The sequence below is a fragment of the Perkinsus marinus genome (assembly GCF_000006405.1).
Source record: "Perkinsus marinus ATCC 50983 genomic scaffold scf_1104296939758, whole genome shotgun sequence".
NCBI classification, from domain to species: domain Eukaryota; phylum Perkinsozoa; order Perkinsida; family Perkinsidae; genus Perkinsus; species Perkinsus marinus.
The window spans coordinates 454,367-479,820 of record NW_003213081.1 but is presented as its reverse complement, the minus strand read 5'-3'; the positions used below and the strand labels follow the sequence as shown (position 1 = coordinate 479,820).

At 40.9% G+C, this 25,454-nt stretch overlaps 2 protein-coding genes across 2 annotated transcripts in view; both read left to right on the top strand.

The window, feature by feature from the left end:
• Nucleotides 1–7,335, top strand: part of Pmar_PMAR029336 (beta-tubulin cofactor d, putative) — a gene marked incomplete at both ends in the record, with an annotated part of 9,904 nt that extends 2,569 nt beyond the window's left edge. Inside the window, 12 exons of the mRNA XM_002782423.1 lie at nt 240–363; nt 408–485; nt 1,036–1,187; nt 1,701–1,899; nt 2,537–2,726; nt 3,207–3,276; nt 3,547–3,631; nt 3,681–3,797; nt 4,859–5,020; nt 5,208–5,816; nt 6,086–6,931; nt 7,306–7,335. Of these exons, the coding sequence (XP_002782469.1) occupies nt 240–363; nt 408–485; nt 1,036–1,187; nt 1,701–1,899; nt 2,537–2,726; nt 3,207–3,276; nt 3,547–3,631; nt 3,681–3,797; nt 4,859–5,020; nt 5,208–5,816; nt 6,086–6,931; nt 7,306–7,335 (2,662 nt within the window). The remainder of the gene's footprint in view (nt 1–239; nt 364–407; nt 486–1,035; nt 1,188–1,700; nt 1,900–2,536; nt 2,727–3,206; nt 3,277–3,546; nt 3,632–3,680; nt 3,798–4,858; nt 5,021–5,207; nt 5,817–6,085; nt 6,932–7,305) is intronic.
• Nucleotides 7,336–16,610: 9,275 nt separating this feature from the next.
• Nucleotides 16,611–25,294, top strand: Pmar_PMAR029335 (hypothetical protein; the record flags this gene model as incomplete). Its single annotated transcript, XM_002782422.1, has 13 exons — nt 16,611–16,677; nt 17,933–17,964; nt 18,271–18,350; nt 18,630–18,732; nt 19,001–19,082; nt 19,910–19,971; nt 20,017–20,081; nt 20,124–20,214; nt 20,431–20,535; nt 21,900–21,968; nt 22,574–22,690; nt 24,275–24,379; nt 25,220–25,294. 13 exons carry the CDS (start codon nt 16,611–16,613, stop codon nt 25,292–25,294), a joined length of 1,053 nt encoding a protein of 350 aa, XP_002782468.1.
• Nucleotides 25,295–25,454: the final 160 nt, after the last annotated feature.

Sequence of the window (25,454 nt, the reverse complement as noted above, 5' to 3'; positions counted from 1 at the left end):
CGTCTATTTCTCTGGTGGTAGTGGGGCTCAGACGAGCCTGCGCATACGGCTCGCAACGATTCTGAAACTGCTGTACGAGCATGTCCATCACCCCAGAGTGTTTTGTTTATACTAGACTCACTACTACTAGTGTGTCAGGATGAAAATTGAATACAAGATTAATATTAATAATTAATACCGTTTTTTAGTCAGTTTAGAGATGTCACGCACAGACTTTAATGATTTGGGTGTTTACTCAGATATCATCAAGCTGGTGGTAGACGTTTGAGCTGTAAATTTCTCCCGGCGGCGCCATCTGATGGGAAAAAGATGGGAGAGATGACAGTTGGTGATTTCAGCATGCGAGAGTCGGTTCAAAGTCTGGTGAGATTTTGTTGGGGTTTTGTTGCTTCGTGATTTCCTCGTAGGTTGAGGACGTCATTGGCGATATACTTTTGCCTTCTTTGGAAGACCCGGTTACTGTAGTTAGATGGACAGCTGCTAAGGTAGGCATTCCGTTGACATAAGGGGACGTATTTGGTGCAACTGAGGTCATCGCTACATCGCATTGGTGGAAAAAGAACATGATTGTTAATGAACTAAATTGTAAGTAGAATTCAATCACATAGAACTTCTCATCACAATGACGACTTGCGCAGTTTATTGGACTATATTTCAGCTGAAGATATCAATGGAGTTTCACCCGTCTTACGTGAAGTGGCGGCGTAACACTCGATGGAAAACGCGATTCTCGCGGTGATATGCAGTAGTCGTGCAGTGTGTTTTTCACTGGTGTTTTTCATATCACTAGGGTGAAAGTAAAATGACACAAGGATAGACGATCTTAGTTCGGATCACAACGAAAATTTTGATACCGTTCCGATGTAATTTTTGGTGCTCGAGATTCCTGTTAGGGCAAGAGTTATTGACAAATGGCTCTTGACTAATCATAAAGTAGGCTAGCAAGGGAGAATCTGAAATTAGAAGATGCACTTGTGTACAACATTTCCTGACAATCTCAACACGTATTGTATGGAGTGTAGTGAAGCGTGTCAGGCATTAGGACGGATCTCGAATGCTCTACCGTCAGCAGCAGCAGTTGACGTGTTCACAGCTCTCACTCGAGACAATGATGATGGTATCAAAACTCTCGGAAATGCTCACAGACTGCACGGCACGAGCCTTGCGATAGCTGAGTTGATCCGGAGGTAGGGCGCGAGTCTCATTCTCAGTGTGGGAAAATATACACATGGTCAACTACGTGTTTATGAGAATTCTGAGGAAATTTTGGGAAATTTTTCCTAATTTTTATACACTTCTACCCGAGCTCGTGCGAATAAAAAGACTCAGCAGAACTTCCCAAAAAAATTTCCAAAAAAATTTTTATATTGTCACAATCACACGTCGTCGAGCATGTGCAATTTTTCCCACACGGCTCATTCTGATAGGGTGAGGTTTAATTTTACTCTTCGTTTCAGCTGTTGAATAAACTCACGGTCGCATTGGAGTTTTACCCGCTTTACGTGAAGTGGCGTCGTAATACTCTGTGAAAAACGCGATATTCGCGGTGATATGCAGTAGTCGTGAAATATGTTTTTCATATCACTAGGGTGGTGAAACTCCATTTCATATATATCACGTTTGTTATATTATTGTTGCCATTTGAAACGATTGTTTTTTGGTCTTTACTGTGGAGTGATTTTAATTGCCGAACTTTTCAGATTGGGTTCGACAGCGCTCGCCTTTGACAGCCCCGCGTCCCTGGGTGCTCTCCTGTCTGAAGTTGCTAAACCTGCATTTGAATGCCAAGGCTTGGCAGCAGCGAGAGACGCCGCTTGCTTTATCACTTGGGCGGTCGCAAGGGGGGTCTGCGACAGGGAGGTTGTTAGGAAGAATCTGGATATGATTTTGAGGCTTCTGGTGAGAATTTTTGGGTCGGCTTATTGAACGTATTACCTCGTGTTGATTGTGGAAGTTTGAGCAGTAATTACTGCTTGTGAGATTTGCGGTGTTGTGATTCAATCCTCGAAAAGGAGTCTGTAGTTTTATAACAATTAGTATAACAGTCTGTACTAAGTCATATATCAATTGTGGTGAAATAGCACAAGGAAAGAAGATCTTGATTTGGATATTTGCCAGAATTATGGTATTAGTCTGAAATTCCGGACTGAGGAAACAGTGATGATATTCGTAATATGTAGTGAGCTAGGACAGAGTAGCTGAGGATGTATCTAATGGAGTTTCACCTGTTTTACGTGAAGTGGCGTCGTGAAACTCTGTAAAAAACGCGATATTCGCGGTGATATGAAATATGTTTTTCATATCGCTAGAGTGGTGAAACTCCAATGTTCAATTTATTGTACACGGTCAAAGGAATAACCATGCACAAGATTGCGAACGCTCTTATTAGATGAAAATGCATGCTACTACTCTACAGCTGATGATGGTTGTCTAATCGTCACCTCCAACTCTAGTGTTCAGCCTAGCCTAGTGTGGAGTATCGCTACTGGGAAAGAAGTCCATCAAATGAATTGAGTATAAGGTCACTATCTGTCAGGTCTGCTCGTCTCTGCTCGATCCGAATATTATTGTTCGGCGAGCGGCCTCAGCAGCGGCTCAAGAGATTGTCGGTAGATTAGGATGTGTCAGTGCTGATGACCCGGGCTTCCTGTTTGTGAATTTGGTTGACTACTGGACTGTTGCTAATCGAGTCCATGCGGCTACTACTCTTCTGGGTGAAGTTGCAAGTATGTTAGGTGGCAAACACATGCATGGAATCGCGATATAATGGAGTTTCACGTTTGATATTTCACATTTCTTTTTGTGGCAAAAACATATGAGGAGTGAATAACGCGTAAAACACGTGGAATGTGCTACGTGGACGTGAATATTCAATTCACTTGATATCACGGTTTTCACGTGGAACAGGTGAAACTCCAATATATGAGTTTATGGGAACTAATATATGTACATGGTCAACTACATGTGTTGATGACAATACGAGAAGTGTGGGAAAATTATTGTTAGTTTCTTTACACTTCTACTCGAATCCATGTGTGATTATTAAGAAAACTCCTGAGCTCAGGTGAGGAAAGCGAAAATATATTCGAAAACTCGAGGAAATTTTGAAAATTTTTTTCTTGTTTCTGCACACTTTTACCCGTATGAAACTCCTGAGCGAAGATATGTTAGCCCAACACTGCCATGAATGAGTGATTTCATTTTAGGCAAGCTCTCGAGAAGCGATTCTGATTTGGTGCCTTTTGTTTTGGATCATCTCTACCGTTTACATCTAAGGTGAGTGGCACTATGGGTCGGTTTTGTGCGTACGAGGATTCACTCGGTTGGGAAATATGGAATCGATTACGGAGTTTTTCACTCCGACGATTATGCGACCCTGAAATTGATTCTGGGGTCAAAACTCAAAATCGCTTCTTACACATATGCTAGAATCGAATTCTGAACTCCAGAATTGATTCAATGCACATGGGATATGCAGTGAGAGTTACTCTCTCGTGGGGCGAGCGCTGAATTTTATGGCGAGTGACGATTTTATTGCTTTGGCAGGAGTACCGACAAGAGAACTAGAGAGCTGGCAGCACGGAGTGTAGGCGCGCTGGTGCCCTTCGTGGATGATAGCCATCTTAGTGAGGTGACGAGAAAAATGTCATCTGTGGGTTTCGAACCCGGGACCTCCTCAGTTCATAGAGGACAGGCTCTTACCGGCGTGCCTGGAGGAGACGACAACTCATCCGACAATTTTTCGTCATGGAGCATTGTTGGGTGTCTCGGAGGTTGTGGTGGCGTGTGAGGAGCTGGTGAGAATTGGGAAATATACACGCATGCAGTTATTCGTTGGAGATTAGTACAGCTTTCACTGAGTTACTAGTAAATAACCATATATTTATATATGCATACCTGGTATTATCTTTTCATAATACAATAAAGTTTCACCCGTTTTACGTGAAGTGGCGTCGTAAAACTCGGTGAAAAACGCGATATTCGCGGTCTGTAGTAGTCGTGAAATATGTTTTTCACTAGTGTTTTTCATATAGGGTGAAACTCCAATGTTAAATATATCCCTATTTAACATTATATACCTAAGATTTGATAAAATACAGAAAAAAGGAAAAAAGTTGAAAACAGAAAAAATAGAGAAAATACATTCCGAAATAGTGGAAAATACGTTCCTAGTGTGATAACGGTTTCATTGTAAATTACTTGACTAAAGAGTTGGAGAAAATTGGGAAGATGCTAACTATAATAAATGGACATCAATTTTAATGTGGTACGAATACTATTATCAGTTTGGAAGAATATGCACATGGTCAACTACATGTGTTGATTATGTGCATATCAAATTACCACGCACTTCACACTAGAGTTTCACCCGTTTTATGTAAAGTGGCGTAATACTCTGTGAAAAACGTATTCATCAAGTTTATTTCCCACTAGTGTTTTTCATATCACGAGTGAAACTCCAATATTACCATTTCTAAAGATGTATAATGCCGAATTCATTGACTAGTTCAACGCAACGAAAGTAATTCAACGCAAGTATAGTAATATTTGCATTTGTTACGGTATGGGAAAATGTGCACATGGTCAGCTATGTATGTTGGTGAGAGTATGAAAATTTGAAGAAATTTTGGGAAAATGTTGTTGGTTTCTGTACACTTCGTATGCAAACTCTGAACTCAGCAGGGGAAAGCGAACATATGTTCCTCCTCCAACACTGTTGCGAAATTATTCCCAAACCCGGAAAAATTTACCCATTTTATTACATCACTATCATCGTCCTTAATTCCTTTCCCGAGGGCCGCTTTGCTATCAACCGAAACAAGTTCTTCCGTAGTATCCTATAACGGGTGTGGCTCAGATCAACAGGGACGAATCACGCAGCGGGAAGATTTTGGATACTAACACGGCGACTTTGATACGGAACGTTGTCCCCAAGCTGGAGAAAGCTCGACTGTATAGAGGGAGAGGAGGGGAGATGATTAGAGCAGCGGCGTGTTCGTTGATGCAGGCCGTTTTTTATGTGGGTGAAATGGTCCAAAATAATCGTTGACACGCGTGTTAATTAGGCACGAAGTTGCATTGCATTGAAACCGAATACAATCCCTCGGTACATCCAAAGCATTAACTCGAGCATACGTCACTTTACCGCTGCGGTAATGTCGATGAAATTACACAAGAAAAACCGCTTCGCTTCGCCGTTTTTTCAGGTCCAAATTGCTGCTGCTGAAGCATTGATGACCCTGGTTGTGTGCCGACCTAGTGAAATTACTTCTGATGAAATCGGGAAAATTGGAAAAGAGTATATTGAAAAACTTGAGGTTGCTGATGAAAATGTGGCGGCGCGACGAGGCTATGTTTTGGCGTTAGCATTAATAACGAGAGCTCGAAAGACTCCTCCTGAGGATCCTGTGGTATCACTTTTCGTGAGGGAAGCGAATGCATGGCCGACTCATCCGATTTCGAAGGACCTAGTTGATGCTGAAACACGACGGTGGGCAGTATTAGGACTACTCGGCGTGGTTCAGAGTGAAGTTGTTGTGGATGCTGTTGTGGAGACTTTGATACGATGTGTGGTTGTTGATTATGCTACCGATAGTAGAGGAGATGTCGGGCGATGGGTACGAGAAGGTTCGGTTAGAGGAGTCTCGGAAGTTCTCGCGGGAAGGTCTATGAAATCGTTTGTTGTTGATAGCTGTCTGGCTGCACTGATCTCGGCGAGTGTGAGTAGATTGGATCATGTTAGAGTTGTTGCTATTAGTGGTATAGAAGACATTATTGTTGGGCGAGGCTGTCGGGGAGGAGGGCCGTTCGAGAAGGTGAGGGTATCTTAGATGTCTCTTGAGGAAGATACGGAATAAGTCCGATAGCTGACCGTTTATAGTGCGCAGAAGTTTAGTATATAACTGTGGAGGATTTATCTTTCCCATGAACAACCTGGACGTGATGTTTTGTGAGACGTGTGATAGTGAAGAAGCTGTCTTTTTCAGGGTCTCGAAAGGTTATTATTTTATCATACTTGCGTATCAAATTGACACACACTGTATTCTTCTACACGGGTACTGAATGTATAGTGCTTGTTGCTCAGGTGTATGCGACAGTTCGGAAGAATTACGAAGCTCCTCCTCGTATCGATTCACTCCAGCTGCCCTCGAATGCGGTCACCACGTCTCAGTTGAGATGGCCAGCACTCTGGGGTGACATATTGGAGCTCTACCGAGGGAAGGAGAAGATGAACGTATTTAGATCTGGGTTGACGTCCATGAGGAAATTCCCCGCGGTTCGAGATAAATTAGTGATACTCTCATCAGTGGTGTCGTCAGCAGGCAGTCTTTCCCATGGAGTAGCACAGGAGGCGTCCGAGGCTCTCATCAGCCTGCTGAAAGAAGACGAAGTATTTCGGTGTGAATTAGCGGAGTTACTGCTGATTTTGCGGCAAGAAATAAATACTGTCGCTGTTTTCCCGACGAAAGCTGATCGTGATAGTCGTTTTTCTATACCGTGGTTGACTACGATGGAGTTGTTGCTCGCAAGAGATCTATTGGTGTTGAATGAAAATGAAGTGAGCGAAGTTGTGAAAGGAATTGTAGCTGAATTACGAGGATCTCGAAGTGTTGCTAAGCTGCGAGAATGTGCCGTGTGCCTTTCTACGGTGTATTTTGGTATACTCCCTGTATCGGCTGAGACGAAGACTGAAATAGAACTCGCGCTTTTTGGTCGTCTGTTGTGTCATGAATTCCCGAAGATTCGTCATGCAACAGCGAAGACGATTTATGAGAAATCTTTGCTGTGCGCGTCGCGGAGGGATGAAGATATGTTTGATATTATAATAGAAACTGACTGGACTGCAGATGAGGTGCTTTGGAAAGAAGTGCATTTGAAGATATGTGAGCGGATTGGTGTTGAAGCCGTGGTGGAGCAGGAAGCGGCGATGGTGAAAATGAGAGAACCGTATGTGTTTGGTTACGCTGATTTTGTGAGAGAAGAATATCGTTGAATTCGATAAATCATGATTTCGAAAAAACTGAGTTGTTGAGTTTATTTTTACTCGAGCTAGACTTCGAGAGGGTGAAAGTGGAGGATGTTGTTGCATCGTTGCGATGTGTTTACACAATTGTTGTCTCCTTCCTTGGTATGGATGGCGACCATGGGGTTAAGGATATTGGTATAACAATTGTGTGGTTACATCACAATCGTTTCCGCCCCGTAGCACACAATGTGTCTCTCTCGGGTGGAGGAATCCCTTAGTCGAGCTTATGATAGTGTGCACAGGTTAAGACTGCATTGTAACTTACAATTTGGTTTCAGATCCCTACCCGAGTGCCTTACAATTTGTAAGGCACTCTCCTGCAATTATATGCAGTGTGGTGTTATCTGAAATCACTAATACATCCGGCTCTTCTTGGCGTGCTGTACCTATGGTAGAGTGGAAACACGAAATCAACAAGTGGTTTTTGCCCACTCATCATAAAGTAGTCTAGCAAGGAAGACAAGTATCACAAGAAGCTGAAACTAGCAGAGGCACTTGTGTACAGCATTTCCTCACACGAAGGAATATGAAGTTCTCGTGTGCTCGTGTTTACTCTTACACTGGACTTTTATAACCCTAGTGATATGAAAAACACTAGTTAAGAACGTATCTCACGACTACTACAGTATACCGCGAATATCGCGTTTTTCACCGAGTTTTACGCCACTTCACGTAGAACGGGTCGTCAAACTCCACTGTGCTAATTTCAAAATCTACTTGAATTTTGACGACACTCTTCACTTCATGACGAGATCTTCTTATCCTTTTTCTTAGAAGGTCTAGAAGGCGAGAATATTCTGATGATGATTCGTCCAGTTCTTGCAGTTTTCGAGTTCAAGCTGGTTGAGTGTTGAGTGGAGTCTCACCACCCTAGTGATATGAAAAACATATTTCACGACTACCACAGGCCGCGAATATCGCGTTTTTCAAAGAGTATTACGACGCCACTTCACGTAAAGCGGGGTCGTGAAACTCCAGTGACGTGAGTATGAAGTATGAAAGCCTGTCGTTATATGGTAGTGGTTTCTCCATCACTGAAACTGTAATGCTCTTGAGAGCTGCTGTGCTCTTTTACTCTGCGAAGAACTCAATTCTCGGTGAGCAAGGTGAACGATACTTTGAATATCAATGAGTGTAATCTGATTCACCAATAAATCAACATAGTTTCAGACCGGCAGATTATACAATACACATAGACAGGTTAATATGTTTTACACTAGTGTTTTTCATATCACTATGGTGAAACTCACACTGCTGGATAAACATTGAATTGATATTTTGACCTCATTTCTGTGGTTTATTTCACGTGTAACCATCTGAAGACCGGCTCGATTGTATTACATGCACGACGGAGTTTCACCCTAGTGATATGAAAAACACATTTCACGACTACTGTATAGCGCGGATATCGGTTTTCCATGGGGTATTTCGCCACTTCACGTGAAGCGGGTGAAACTCCAACGAAGTGGATATTGTTTCTCATCCAAGACGTAAGCGTTTATTCAGATTCGACAACAAACGTCGTTCAGGAAGAAAATGTGGCCCCTCATTTGAAGGCGAGAATTTTGAATCCCCCAGTTCAAATTTTGCCCCTCGGAGATCCCATCGCGACCATAACTGCAGTGTAAGGCACTTCAGTGTGCAACGAATGAGTGCACCTCCTCATAGTTATGATGTTGATACTGACGACTGGGAGAGCACAAAGGAAGATATCACGAGTCGACTCGCAGTCGCACTCGACCGGGGAGGTGAATCTTTTTTGATATTTTTTCGGAATTTTATCGATATTTTTACAATATTTCTTCGATATTTCTTCGATATTTTTTCGACATTCTTTGGTAATTTTTTCGATATTTTTACGATATTTTCTGGATTTTTTACGATATTTTATGCCACATAGTATACATAAACACTGTCAAGGTTCAATCGATGACGCCCAGAAGATCTTGTCGTTCGACAGAGTTATGGATCTGTACATGGGCGGTTCATGTGAAGAGTGAGTTTGGGGCATTTATGAAGGCCGCGATTGTGTGTTTAGATTCTACCAGCGTTTTCCTGATGGAAGTATGAGACATTTTGGTGACAACTTTAACTTGGCGATTTCAGTTCCGAGTGGTACGGCAACTGCAAGAGCTCTTTCTGATGATGATATTCCAACCGCGACATTGTGGGATATCGCTGTTTCTGGTAGGGTGACTTCTATGATTGGAAAAAATCGTTATATTTGTTAACAATAGTGGAGTTTTACGCGAAGTGGCGTCGTAAAACTCTGTGAGAAACGCGATATTCGCGGTGATATGCAGTAGTCGTGAAATATCGCTAGTAGTTTTTCACTAGTGTTTTTCATATCACTAGGGTGGAACTCCAGTGGCACCAATATAGCGATTCATTCAGTTTAGTTCTCCAATATTTACCACTACAGTGAATCTATGTTCTTGTCACTATAGTGGCCGGGGAAACATATAGGAGATCCACAATAGACTGTTTCTGGTATAACAAGAACTAACAAGGTAAAATTCACTCTAATTGAATGCTCTCATGAAGTCGCTCTCGACGGAGTTGACCGAACGAGCTTCATAGGAAACTACGGAGCATATTCAGACTATGAATATGAAAAGATAATATGATATTCCTTTTCGAAGCAAACTCGAAATTTACAATTTTGATGTGACTCAGACTGGAATTCTTACAAAGCTTAGATATGATGCTCCTTAGGGAACTCAACGAGCTTAGCTTTGGCTCTGGAATCAATCACGAACACCAGCGATTCCAACAACACGTCAGCGGACGTATTGAATCGGAATACGACACTATCTGTTTCCAACGTAACGGAGCCTTCTAACGCGACAGCACATGAGGTGAATACGACAATACTTGAAAATGTAACGGAAGAACCTCCAAGTGGGTGAAGACAACGAGATTTGGAAAATCAAAAAAGTGCTCTGTCAATTGCAGCAATTACTCCGACACAAGCTCCTCAAGAAACGGAAATAAACCCAAGTTGGTTGCCGGAATGGCAAAACCGCGCACAGTTGAGGTGAATGGGAAAGGGGTTGTTGTTCCAGAGTTGTATACCCTTTGGAAAACTAAGTAACGCGCGAATGGTAACACGATATGCAAACATTTTGATATGTTTTATGTTTTGGACTTTGATTAGACAATAAACAATCCGTAAAATGTACAGTAATATTTTATTTCATCTGAGGAGAAGATGTACTTGAATGATTCGTATTATAAACAGGGTATTGTTGTTGTTGTGGTTTCAAAATTCCAGAAATGAGGTTGATACAGGGTCTGTATTACCGACTGTACTCTCTAGCTTGGAGAGATAACGTTCCCAATGGTTTGATAACAATGGAGTCTCACCCGTTTCACGTGAAGTGGTGTCAAACTCTGAGAAAACCACGGTATTCGCGGTGATATGCACTATCTCGTTGAGGTGGTCGTAGTTGTAGAACATAACATAAGTAGATTGGGCTTATAGTAAAGGAGATATAGCAGATAAAAAGTGAAAAATAGCCAAGAGAATGCAGTGATAATGCGAAGCTTGTGTGAGCACAGCTCGATTGTGTAACGTAGACAGTGCAAATATGCAGTAGTTGTGAAATATGTTTTTCATATCACTAGGGTGAAACTTCATTGGAATACTAAGCACCCCAAATCGTGTTAATTTTATGTTATAATAACGAAGAGCATTCTAATGCACACGCGCTCTCGATTTGTCACAACAAATATGACGGCATTAAAAATGCAGTGTCGGGTATTTTGAACAATTCCAGCCAGATTTCAGGACCATCACAGACGCGGCACTAGTCTGCGTTTCCCGAGAAAATATCAGTATAATTCTCGATCGAGTTCCACCCGTTTTACGTAAAGTGGCGTGATACTACATGTGAAAAACGCAACATTCGCGATTGGAAGCACTTCGCGAATTACACCGGACGAATCATCCCATATCACGCGTTATACAATCTTGTGCCGATTTCAGAACCATCGCAGATGCGGTGCTAGTCTGCGTTTCCCGAGAAAACACCAGTATAGTTCTGGACGGTCATGTAACAACAGCACTGTTGTGCAAAGCAACGTGTCACCATAGATACTACCAGCAAGTTACATCACCGGCATTCGAGATTCGGAAAATACGTGGGTACAAAAAATTGCTTTCCGCGACTAAGCCCTATGTAGATATCTGCATGGCACCGAATTGGTTCCTCTCGTGTGGTGGGTTGTCGGCCGGGAATATTATAGGAGTCTTGTGCTACTCCATGAACGCTGGAGAGACTACCGCAACGAGACGCTTAGTTTCCCCAATGTCATCAAATAATTTTGTGGCGCGTGACGGTGCATACTGGTGGTATTTTAGTATGAAGCCGTCCAGATAGCGCCTCCAGTTGTGTATAATGACATGCAGTGGTATACTGGCATCAGCGCGAACATCACAATTCCTGTATGCGAAACGCCTGTTTATGAGGTCAGTTACCATATATGAAAATGTGCACTATTTTCCGAGGTTAATGAGAAACTGAAACTATATCACATATAGGAGAAACACTAGTGAAAAACATATTTCACGACTACTGCAAGGCGCAAATATCGCGTAAATCACCGAGTTTTACGCCACTTCACGTAAAACGGGTGAAACTCCACTGAAGTGAAATGGTCATTTTCGTGACCGTTACTCGTACATAAACGCCGGCGATAAATTCACGCTCCATAACGGTCCAAATTTCTTCTATCAAATTGGAGAAACCGCGTCAGTTTTAATTTGTAGGTAACCGGATGCTTCCAGTTCACCCACACCCTGTATAGCTATTCTAACTTGACGTAAGCATCGTCGTTGTTGCCCAAATTGAACATGATAATTTGATCTCAGCGAATACGCGGTAAGATACTACTTCGAAATATGGCCTGTGTATTTCGCCTCAAGAGCGTCAGATGTTCAACTTAAGTTCAACCTGACGACCCCACCAGTGAGCAAAGCCTGGCCTCAGTGAGCACATGGGAAATGACGCCCTTGAATGAATATCTATTACAGTTCATGCTGGCTACATGTGTTGGTGAAAACGTGAAAATTATGAGGAGATTTGAGGAAATCCTCGTTGATTTCTGTACACTTCTGCGAAAGTTCGTAAGAGTAAACTTTGGAAACTTCTGAACTCAGTTGAGGAGAGCGAACATATATTTCTCCTACACTGTTACGAGCATTGCAAAGACTCCGTTTCGTGTCAGCTAGGGCTGCAATTTTGTGTATAAATTCTCCTAACATTATTATTATATTGGAGTTTCACCCGTTTCATGTGAAGTGGTGTAATACTCAATGTGAAAAACGCGTTTTCTCGCGGAGTGAAATGTGGAATATGTTTTTCACCAGTGTTTTTCATATCGCGGATGAAACTCCATTTTTCAAACATGGCAAGAATTGAATTCTGAAAATTTTTCTATTTCGTGAAGTATAAATGAGCACCTCAGGCTGACGTGGATCGTCCCTCCTGCAATCTCGAACGATCCCTGGGAGTTCAGAAGGTAACCGGTCCATAGTTGAGGAGAAATTCACTTTGTGGTTCCACAGCTTCCCGCATGATACATGGCGAAAACACGATCCCGAATGTGTGGGTGCTATGGCGTGTGACAGAATCAACATCGCGCCGAGCCCACGTTATGGACATACTGCGGTTCTCTACAAGTGAGCACAGGAAATCATCCAGGAACCTATAGTTTCACCCGTTTCACGCGAGGTGACGTATTACTCGGCGAAAAACGCGATATCCGTGCTAAGCAGTAGTCGTGGAATATGTTTTCATATCAACGGGTGAAACTCGAGTTCCGGTTAGAAATTTTGAACTTTCCACATGACTAGGAACATATTCTTCAATTAGTTTCATACCTTAATTTCATCACATTAGGACCATCTTATCAAACCTTGGAGAACATTATATCTTAATGTTGAATGGGTCTCGGAGTGTACAGTGGAGTTTCACCCTAGTGATATGAAAAAACACTAGCGAAATATATTCCAGGACTACTGCTTAGCGCGAATATCGGGTTTTTCACAGAGAATTACGCCACTTCACGTAAAATGGGTTGTGAAACGCCAGCGTTTTGGTGATGCTCCTGAGAGTCCTTGCATTAGGAGTTGGAATTTCGAAAGGGATGTGAGTAACCATCCTACGATGTGCAAATCGGTTGCCGCGACCGGGGATCGAACCTGCGGCCCTGAGTGCATCGAAGACACCTCGTGTCTGGCGCCAACAGGCATGGAAAACAGCTGGACTAATGATAGGTGGGATAACTCTAATGATATATTATTCATATAGGTATTTGGTTTTATTATATGGATTATATATATATATATATATATATCACTATTCTCAACTAGGCCTTTGTGACGAAGGGGCGGAGCTCACTGAGGCCACGTCCATGGACTCAATCAAAGAATTTTACCTAGGTCCCCGGTTCGATCTTCGGATCGGACATTTTTCCATCACTAAAGTTTTTCGTGCATATCTCTTCGAGCTGTTCGCATAATCGAGTTTTCCGATTTTTTCTTTGTTTTTTAATATGTCAATATATTATGGCTAGATAAAATATAGTATAGAATAAAATAGTGTAAAATAGTGTATAGTTAAAATAGTTAATAGTGTAAAATGTAAATACTAATATAGTATAAAATAGTGTATAGTTTATCACACATTAACGCTAGTTATATGAGGAGCACTAGTGGAAAATACATTTCACAATTCACTTGACGGAAAACAATTGTCGCGGAAACATACACATCTGATAATTTACAGGGAGTATTACGACGCCACTCCACGTTAAACGGGTGAAACTCCAGTGTGTGCCAACTTGATATGCAAATGCGCGTCATTTCCCCCTACTGATATTAAAAAGACTAGTGAAAAACAAATTTTAGGACTACTGCATATCACCGCGAGTGTCGTGCTTTTCGCCGAGTTTTACGTCAATTCACTTTCGAATTCAAGTCAAAAACTCGAGTCGAAAACGTTCGAGTTTTACGTGAAGTGGCGTCGTAAAACTCGGTGAAAAGCGCGATATTCGCGGTGATAAACAGTAGTCGAGAAATATGTTTTTCATATCACTAGGGTAAAAATCCAATGTTTTATATCATATCGCACAGTGAGTGGTTCGCACCTTAGTTTTCTGAAAACTTTCGTGGTTATACCACGCCATGTACAGCGTGAAGCGAATCATATATTGACAAAGCTGTCACGTTGATTCTTGAGAAACAACAACACTTTGTAGATATTTCGATACGGCTCAACCTGAATTCTGGACACTGCCATATTTCGATACGGACGATGGGGAAGCTTTTCCTAAATTCGATCATCACGACATCGAATGTCCCCCCTATTGTTGTGGTGAAGTGAGTCAAGCTCTCTTCCTCGGGGAAAATAATGGAGTTTCACCCTAGTGATATGAGAAACACTAGTGAAAAACATATTTCACGACTACTACAGGCCGCGAATATCGCGCTTTTCACCACGAGTTTTACGCCACTTCACGTAACGTGAAACGGGTAAAACTCCAATTTTCCATGAACGTATGCATCGTCAACTCAACAGTTGAAAACTCCGAAGATCAAAGAGTAGAAATGAAAAGTCACCATCTATAGACGGGAAAGAAAAAGGGGACAGACTTTGTGTCGCAACGATTGTCGACTGAATCGAGATACTACACATACGTGGAAAGTAACTAGACTAACGGGCTTTACCAGTGTGGGAAAATATGAACATGGTCAACTATATATGTTGGTGACAAGATGAAAATTCTGGGGAATTTCTCATTGATTTACCCGAATTCGTGTATAAACTCCTATAATTAGTGAGGAAACTTCTGAGCACAGCTGAGGAAAGCGAACATATATTCAAATACTGGGCTTTCCGAATCAAGTTTTTATCATTGGGCTCGTTTCGAACGATTACTGCGAGTGATGGTATGCACTTTGTCTCAGCGGCGTATGTGCTTGCGTACACACGATGAACATGGAAAAAAGATACCGTTTGATCGACAGTAAGGTAACGCTGAAACTTCACATCGCGAAAAGTGTAAAAAATTCTAACACTCCCCGAGATGTGTTGATGACAAAATGAAAATTCTGAGGAGTTTTCATTGGTTTCTGTACACTGCTACTCAAGTTCGTGCGAAATCACATCAATGAGAAAATTTCTGAGCGAACTTATATTTCTCCAACACCAGAGTATTTTATAAGGATTAAAAACATCTTTTAAAGGCGCGAAACTAATTAGAAATTTCTGTGAGCTCCGTGTGGAATTAAAAAACTCACGTGTATTTCACTACTCTAATGCTTATTGTAAACACGACAGTAATAAGCTTTAATAATTCACGAAGTGAGCACGCGTGAGCAGACCGCACGAAATGTAGGTCTTTCAGAACAAGAAGAATCTAAAACTCCAAAACGCATCTTCACGCCCTTGAAAAACTGGCCTAAAGTTGGGGAAAGCTTGCCAATCCTCGTCAAAACCCATTAATAGAATTATTAAATAAATTATTAATTTATTAATTAGGATTATTAATTTTTCGTTATTCTATTAGAATACTCTGTCCAACGCTCGACAGATATCTTCTCGTATTCGGCGGACGCACCTATGAAGGTCGAGAATATAAAGGGAAAACTGTTTATAATCATTGCGAAGAAATCCTGAGGGAAGAGACAAACGTTGATGAAGAACTTCGGGGATGTCTCGAGTGAGCTTATTGGAGTTCAACTCGTTTTACGTGAAGTGGCGTAATACTCCATGTGAAAAACGCGATATGGAGTGAAAATACTCGGCGAAATACACTGGACGGAGCATCCCATCTCACGTAAAACATACCACGTGTTTTACGCGTTTTTCGCGGAGTGAAATATGGAATACGTTCTTCACTAGTGTTTTTCATATCACTGGTGAAACTCCATTTTAGTCTCCTCCATTTTTGGCATGCAACAAAGTAAATAGGGAGGGGCCGCATGCTGATTTATGATTGATGAACTCCGTCTGCTGCATGGAGTAATGCTGTCACCATTTCAATGGGGCTTCACCCGTGATATGAAAAACACATTCCACACATCGCGAAAAACGCGTAAAACACATACGGTGCTTTTTTACTCACTGCGTTTTTACGTTGGTAGATATCAAAGCGAAGAATTGTGGAGATATGATTTCGTAGAAAACAAATGGGATTTCATCAAACCAATGGTGAGTAACTCGATTTAACAATGGAGTTTCACCCTAGTGAGATGAAAAACACTAATGGAAAACATATTTCACGACTACTACATAGCGCAAATATCGCGTTTTTCACGACGAGTTTTACGACGCCACTTCACGTTAAACGGGTGAAACTCCAGTACATTGCAATTCAATTCGATATTCAAATGTGAAAAAATATATGCGTTATTCTCCGTGATTGTTGATAATCAATCTGAAACTATAACGCATATGCAATATTAATGCATATCACCGCGAATTTAGCGTTTTTCACCGAGTTTTACGCCACTTCACGTAAAAAAGGTGAAACTCCAATAAGCACGCTAATTTTCTTTCCCTTGAAAAAAGAAACCATGTTGGTCTCCCTCAGACCTCTGTTGACGAATCGACAGGGCAAGAGGTTGGAGTTCCCCAAGGACGGTACGGGCATGCAGCTACTATGGTTGTTATGGACGCACTATATGATCCTGATTCGATTCGCAGACAGTGAGTGATCTGGTTGAATACGAATTCACAGTGGAGTTTCACGACTACCCGTTTTACGTGAAGTGGCGTCGTAATACTCTGTGAAAACGCGATGTTATTCGCGGTGATATGCAGTAGTCGTGAAATATGATTTTCATATCACTAGGGTGGTGAAACGCCAGTGTTGTAATTTTACACCTTTTATGAGTAACCGCCCGTTGTATGATAGCTCACTAACAGTTAGGAACTTTACGACGAGTTATGATATTCAGTGCGAGATAATATTAACATGGTTAACTCCGTGTGATGGTATTTCTGGACATTCGAAATTGCGCATATTTTTTCGCATTGGTCGTCACAGTAGAGCACTTTTTCTGATTCTTTATATCGGCGAGGTTTTTATAGCTCTGAAGAACCACTCTTAGGCGTTACGCGATAGAGGCGGTATGAGAAAATATGCACATGGTCAACTACATATGTTGTTGACAAAATGAAAAAAATGAGGAAATTTTTGTTTCTGTACACTTCTACCCAAAATCATGTGGAAACTCTTATATCAAGTGAGAAACTGAGAATATGCACATGGTCAACCACATATGTTGTTGACAAAATGAAAAAATAACTAAATTTTGGTTTCGTAAAGTGGATATATATTCCAAAACTATGTAAACTAGGTACATGTACATCTTCGGTGGTATGAGTAAGAACTGTCTCAATGGTTTTTGCAAAGATATGTGGAGAATCGAAGTTCCCTGGGCTCCTACTGCGTAAATCCAAATTATGATTGATTCGCTCAACTGTGTGTAAGGTATTGGCCTACGATGACACCACTGAATAGGTGGCGAGAGAATCGACCGTCGCGATGGGTTAAAATGGAGGATTGTAAATACGGTGGCAGGTGGGTAGGGAAGGATTCAGTCTGCGACTGATGTATTTATATAATGGAGTTTCACCACCCTAGTGATATGAAAAACACTAGCGAAAAACATATATCATAATTCACTTCGCAGAAAACATTTGTATTATCTATCGCTGAAACAAATACGCCCTATATTTCACATGCAGTATTGGAGTTTCACGACTACCCGTTTTACGTGAAGTGGCGTCGTAAGACTCGGTGAAAAACGCGATATTCGCGGTTATACGCAGTAGTCGTGAAGTATGTTTTTCATGTCACTAGGGTGGTGAAACTCCATCGGATGTGTGGTAGATTCCGACACCGAATGGAGGCGTCTCCGTCTGGTGATATCATATTTGTATTTGGCGGCAGTGTTGGTGGCAAATGGGAGAATTCTCTGCTATTGTAAGTTGTACATTTTGTGACGATGTTTTGGTATGGAAAAACGTATGTGGGAAAGTATGCGTGTTGGCGACTAGTGAGGAGATATCGAAAAAATTCTCGCTGATTTTTATGTAATCGTGTCCGACGATTTCATAAGAACTAGCAAGAATTTTTTTACACATAGTTCGTGAAAAATTCAGAAAAAAAACACACACAATTCGTATGTGAGTTTTCATGATGTGGCTTTCGAAAATTTCTGTGCTCAGCTGAAGAAAGCAAACAAATATTCCAACACTGCTTATCATCAATGTTTGTCGATCTGGGCAGCCCAGTGTTGGAGGAAAATGTGGTAGATTTCCACAGCTGAGCTCAGGAGTTTAAATAAGCTTCACCCTAGTGATATGAGAAACACTAGTGAAAAACATATTTCACGACTTTTGCATATTACCGCGAATATCGCGTTTTTCACAGAGTTTTACGACGCCACTTCACGTAAGACGGTCGTGAAACTCCAATTTCCCAAAATTCCCGCAAATTTTTCATATTGCCACCAATACATGTAGTCGTTGACCATGTGCATGAACATGCGAGGACATGTATATAGTTGAATTTTCAACGAATTAAGATACCGTACATCGTCGAATTCCTGGGACATTGAGGAGACTAGAGGCTATCGCTACTTCACACGAAGTGTCATAGACTACCTCGGCAACCAGCAGACCACAGTGGTGAGAAAAAGTATATAACTGATATGATATAAATTATGTGTTGGCGTTCACACAATTTTTTCATAACATTTCATAAACCTAAGTAGTAGGGAAGAATATTTCTTCCCTACATATATTAACGATATAATAGTGTTAGGAGAGTCTATGTAGAGAATTTCAGCTAAATTTGAGCTTCCGGTTGGTATAGGAAACGGACTCTTCAGATTGGGGTATAGGGAATGTAAATACCAATTATCATCGTTCGTAAATCGGTGATATACGACTTCAGATTCCCGACTTGTCCGAATTTCAAGAGGACAAACCCGACATGGACATCTACGGTCCGCAAGCCCCACGTGAAGACGCGTCGAGTAAATCACGAGGCTTGAGTTGATCTTTCGAATCGACTCTTGTGTAGGTGTTTCCCTTGAAAACGATTTAAATTTCCCATCACAGCAAGCAGTGGAAAGAGGTATGTATAGTTTTTAATGGAATCTCACCCTTGTGATATGAAAAACATATTTCACGACTACTACAGGCCGCGAATATCGCGTTTTTCGCCGAGTTTTACGACGCCACTTCACGTAAAACGGGTCGTCGTGAAACTTCAACACTAGGGAATACACGTTTGGTTCCCTCGTGAGTTTCCTCGCTACATTATGGAAATATGAAGATGATTTTGGGTAGAAGTATACACATATCAACGATAATTCCCTCAGAAATTTCATGTTGTAGTTTCAGCCGCAATATGAAAAACGCTAGTGAAAAATATGTATCACGACGATTAATGCATATCACCGCGAATATCGCATTTTTCACCGAGTTTTACGCTACTTCACGTGAAACGGGTGGAACTTTATTTTTTTCAACACATGTAGTTGATCATGTGCGTATACTTTCACAATGAGCCGCTAGTGTAGAACATACTCGTCTTTTTGATAACGAATAGTGATAATATTCTTTGATTTGATTTTATTTTTAATAGATTCCTTCATTACTATTTTATTCTCCCTTCGTTATTATCGCGGGTACTAATTTGCCACGGTTAGGTCATGATGAACAAAAAAGTGTTGAAATATATGACTTGTTTCATATAATCCCATACGTTTGAATTCTGGTAGAAGTATACAGAAATCAATAGAAATTACCAAAAATTCTCTTGAAATTTTCATGTGTTTTCATTTTCCCACATTTTCAGGTGATTTCGCGATGACTATGGTGAGAACTCTTTCACAAACCAGCGAGGAAGGAGCGCTCATTGTGGGTTTGAATAAATTTTATTTTTTTTATTTTTTTAGTTTTCAGATCATCGGTGGTTTCCGAACGTATGAATCACCCTATCCCAACGCTGATGCTTTTCCATCATATTCGTATGGATTTTAAATGTCGAGAAGTTTTATTATTTGGTGTAGATACTATTTGGACGATGTGTGGTATTACAGTACATCTGGTATGCTATGGAAGGAAATATTCACCCTTGAGAAGGAGCCGTCTAAACCGCATGTAAGAAACCTATTTTTTCCTTGTTTTTTTCAGGTTTTTTTCCAAATTTTTCCCGAATTTTTCGTTTTCTTGATAGCCGCAATTAAGTGACTAGTATCGCTATCATTGTGATTGGACTCTCGAATGCAGTTTGCTCCGTTTCAAGTTGTCAGAAGGAACATCAGTGTTATATAGGAGCACTCTTTTGATGATTTTCTATTCCACTTGTATCACCAGGCTAGGCGAGGATCAGCTGTGGTCACATTACGAGACCGATCGGGCGATGCTCAGCTTCTTATGTTTGGTGGACGACATCACGATGAGCTCTTCGATGATATGTGGGTAAGAAAGGGGATAAAAAATGTCGGTGATTTTTTTGGTAGGTTGCGAAAAGTTTGATTTAAATAGAATCGGAAATAAACTGTGCGTGTTGATATGGAAATGTGGAGTATTTTGGGAATTTTCTATTTATCGCATATACAATGTAACATGTGTTGTGATGAAAGTACTCGTTTGGGAGTGTGATGATAGCGACAACTTGTTCACTATAATTTTTCTCCAAAATAACACACATTTGCATATCAAATAGACACGTACTGTATGTGGTTTGATACTAGTATGAATTTCGAAAAGAATCACCAAAAACTATAGATAAATGCTATAGTACGAAAGTCGTTTTAGTTTTTTGCTACTGTGTTGAAGGGATACATGTTTGCTTTCCTCAGCTGAGCTCAGGAGTTTCCTTACTAATTATTGAAGTCTACATATGAATTTGGCTAGAAGTGTACAGATGCCCAAGGAGAGCTCCCCAAAATTTCCTGGGAATTTCCATATTGTCATCATCACCAACACATGTAGTTGATGACCATGTGCATATCCCTTTCCCCCCACATTTTCATATTGTCATCATCACCAACACATGTAGTTGATGACCATGTGCATATCCCTTTCCCCCCACATTTTCATATTGTCATCATCATCACCAACACATGTAGTTGATGACCATGTGCATATCCCTTTCCCCCCACATTTTCATATTGTCATCATCACCAACACATGTAGTTGATGACCATGTGCATATCCCTTTCCCCCCACATTTTCATATTGTCATCATCACCAACATATGTAGTTGATGACCATGTGCATATCCCTTTCCCCCCACATTTTCATATTGTCATCATCATCACCAACACATGTAGTTGATGCCCATGTGCATATTTCCCCCCACATTTTCATATTGTCGTCATCACCAACATATGTAGTTGATGACCATGTGCATATCCCTTTCCCCCCACATTTTCATATTGTCATCATCATCACCAACACATGTAGTTGATGCCCATGTGCATATTTCCCCCCACATTTTCATATTGTCGTCATCACCAACACATGTAGTTGATGACCATGTGCATATTTTCTCACACTGTCAATGGAAAACTCCTAACCGCTGTATTTTCTCTGGAATAAATCCTAGAGAATGAAAATAACTAAATTTACAAGATCAGTGATTAGTTGTTATATGATGCCCATTAGTAACGCCACTGCAGTGTGTTCGATTTTTATTGTCCGAAACGGAACGCGTGCATAGCTCTTCGAATACACAAGGAAAATATCACATAATATAATAACCAAATATACAATTGCTAACATCGTGTCACTGTATGTAAGAAAAAATGAGGGCGAATTGCAAACTGGAATGTGGTCAGATCCTGGACGTGCAGCGATCACCGAAGAAAACGAGAAAATGGAAAAGAATCGACCAGACGATACGAGGCGTAGAGCCGCCAGCTACAGCATATCATACGTGGGGTTTGCGATTGCTGGTAAATTGAGCTTTCGAACACAAAATGAGTGAATTTAGCGCAGAATCAGGAAGATGACAAATATAACTCGACACATGAGAAATGCGGTTCAAAATTTATAGATTTCTTGTTGAAATCGTCTCGTCCCGATCACAGCGGAGCGAAGTGTTACACGCAGTGTTGGAATATATGTTCGCTTCCATCAGCTGGGTCTAGAAGCTCCTTCACTAATTAAACGAATTTGGGTAGAAGTGTACAGAAACCAATGAGAATTTCCGCAAATTTTCCCAACACATGTAGTTGACCATATGCATATTTTCCTACACCGGTTTCACGATGTGCATCAACGAATGTGTTCGCAAGAGCGACGTGAAGATGAGCTACCGATTGATACACGTCAGATTGAACTACGTCGAGAGTGCCACTGACGATATGATGGTGCTGTTCGGTGGTCTCACATGGTCGGAAACGCGTATTGCAGAGACTGATGCTCTTCGCGATTTGGACAGGAGATGTTTTAAATTGGCAAAAGTCAGATGAACATGTTTTGGCGGCGCACACTGGCAATTGTGTGTTAGGAAATGAACAGTCACTTCTGCACAGATGATGGAAGTTATTGTGATGTACAGAAAGCTCTAGAGAGTATCGAAATGAGGTGTAGCAGTACGGACCCTGCTGCCGCCTTTTGTTGCGAGGTGTGTTGGATTCGGACGACAATGTTGCGCGCTGTTGCTGGTTATGAATTGTATCTATATTCAAGTCATCTTTGCTATATTGGAGTCTCACACTAGTAATAGTGAAAAACATATTTCACGACTACTGCATATCACCGCGAAAATCGCTTTTTTCACCGAGTTTTACGACGCCACTTCACGTAAAACGGGTAGTCGTGAAACTCCATTGTATTAAATACCATATTCAAAGATTCTGAATTTCATATTCTATTTATGTAGTATCACGATCTACCGAAATATTTATTCGTATTATTATTCAAGATTTACCAGCAGCCTTTTTAATGTCTATAGATTAAAGTATATATATAATTATCAATCGACTGGAAAACGATCCCAATACACAATCGTTAGTAATAACTACATAGCTTTCTTCCATAACCAATGTACTGTTATCAACTGTATATAGCTAATCTCTCTATCTGTTCTGTTCCACTTGTAGCGTCTAGTAGTATGTCTGAAGTACTAGTGAACATACTGTGACATACTGCGATATTCGCGGCCTGTAGTAGTCGTGAAATATGTTTTCCACTAGTGTTTTTCATATCACTAGGGTAGTGAAACTCCACTGTTTTAGTAGTAGGTTTACTAGTAACAGGTACATAGCTTTGTTCCATAACCGATGTACTGCTATCAACTCATGAATTGCCGTTGATCCCTAAAGATAAAAGGTTGATGGAGCTATGAGGAAGACTAGTTTGACAGGAGTTTCTTTTCTTGTTTTCTTACCGAACAATCCTCGTGAGCTTACCATTCGCTTCCCAATGTATAACTACCTATTCCAAGTTGTGATGTGACAGTTCCCAAGGTGTTAAATTGATCTGTTCGATCAGGTTCTTGCCGAACGCGATACCATCACATCGACAACAGTTTTGTCAGAAAAATGCAAAGCATTGTGCCAGGCGAACGCATTTGCCGCAGAGTTTGATCCTCGAATTTCCGAGGGTCTTTGGATATTTCACCCGAATCGCTGTCTGAACGATTGCACATCATCGAATAACGGGAGATGTGTAAGCGAATATGAAACAGCTGAAAGTTCGAATAACAAATTTCTGCAAATTGAAAGCTGAAAATTGAAAAAAAAACATTTCCGATGAGCCGTGAATATTTGTGCATACATAGGGATATGGGAAACTCACTCACATACGGTATTGGTATTTTGATATTGTCATTGCGAATCTATTCTACGAAAAATGAGGTGCAACGAGATCTACTCGTGATCATGTGTTATGAGAAGCGTAATTTAATTTTTAGGCAAAAATTAAAAATCAATGTTTCTCCTCAAGTTTTTTTCCTGGGTTTTCAAGCTGAAACTTTGATATTATCTAACCTTAGTTTATCACTTCATTTCTGTTGTTTACAATTATGCCATTGAACTCACTTGTTATGTTCGTAGGAGCTCTCACGTTGTATTTGTAATGTTGGCTGGTTCGGCGAAGACTGCAGTAGACGACTTTGTCCAGGCAGTTTCTGCGTTACTGATGAGCATACAATAACGCAGAATTGTGAGATGCCAACACACTATCATATTATGACAATTCCCTATAGGCACCTTCTGTAGCCAACGAGGCTCATGCCTCTCTAGTGGTGAATGCTCTTGTCACGATGGCTGGTCCGATAGGGATTGCTCTAGTGCTGCTTGCCGAAACAACTGTACGTGTTGATGAAATATAACTGGCGAATGATCACCATTTTAACTCCTGAGGACAGGCTCTTGGGATGATCATGATGTTTTTTTCCGAGATCTACAGTGTGTTTCAATATGCAAATGTGGAAAAATGTGTGTTATTTTCTGAGATTAATGCGAATTGATCTGAAACTATATCGCACGAATGATATCAACATTAAAAATGTGATGTGATGAAAGTAACCGTTAGAAATTGTGATAGCGACAAGTTGTTCACTATCATTAATCCCAGAATAGAAAACGCACACTCTCTGCATATCAATGGCACGCATTATATAACCCCCTGCGGTCGCTCGTGTGGTTAAAACAAGCGCCGTTGTTTGAAGTCTGTATGTTCCTTATAATTTCACGTATTTCATTAAAATTGTAGGCAATTCATTAGAACCAAGCGGGAAAAGTTGAAAAAGGCCTTTTTTCCAGAGCAATGGAAAAAAACTATATTGGAGTTTCACCTGTTTTACGTGAAGTGGCGTAAAACTCGGTGAAAAACGCGATATTCGTGGCCTGTAGTAGTCGTGAAATATGTTTTTCACCAGCGTTTTTCATATCATGGGAGAAACCCCATGAAATTACCCTGGAAATGCTGTAGAAGGCAAGCCCCTCAAATGATGATATTTTTTCGAGCATTAATGCACCTTTTTATGACTTCTGTTTTATCCGAGTGATCTTTAGAATTACATTTTTCGCTGAATCCTTCTCATCGACAGTGACGACAAAATCGGTTTACCAGGTTCCTCTACACCCGAGGTCTCCCGAGGAATTTGTATAACAGATTTTCCCCATCATCAATGTCATTGTCTCGACAGGTAAGTCAGTCTTATGTGAACCTTGATACAATAACAGGTACGCCGGACACTCCTGTGAAAGGGAGATGTGTGTGAGCGACTGTAGCGGCCATGGACAGTGTGTCGATGGTCAATGCTTATGTGAAAAGTAATGAGTGACTGTTATCGTCTACTACTCATGTGTATCAGTTTCTACTATGGTGACGATTGCAGTATTTTTATTCCACGCGCAGGAACACTTCAGAGGACTTATTCG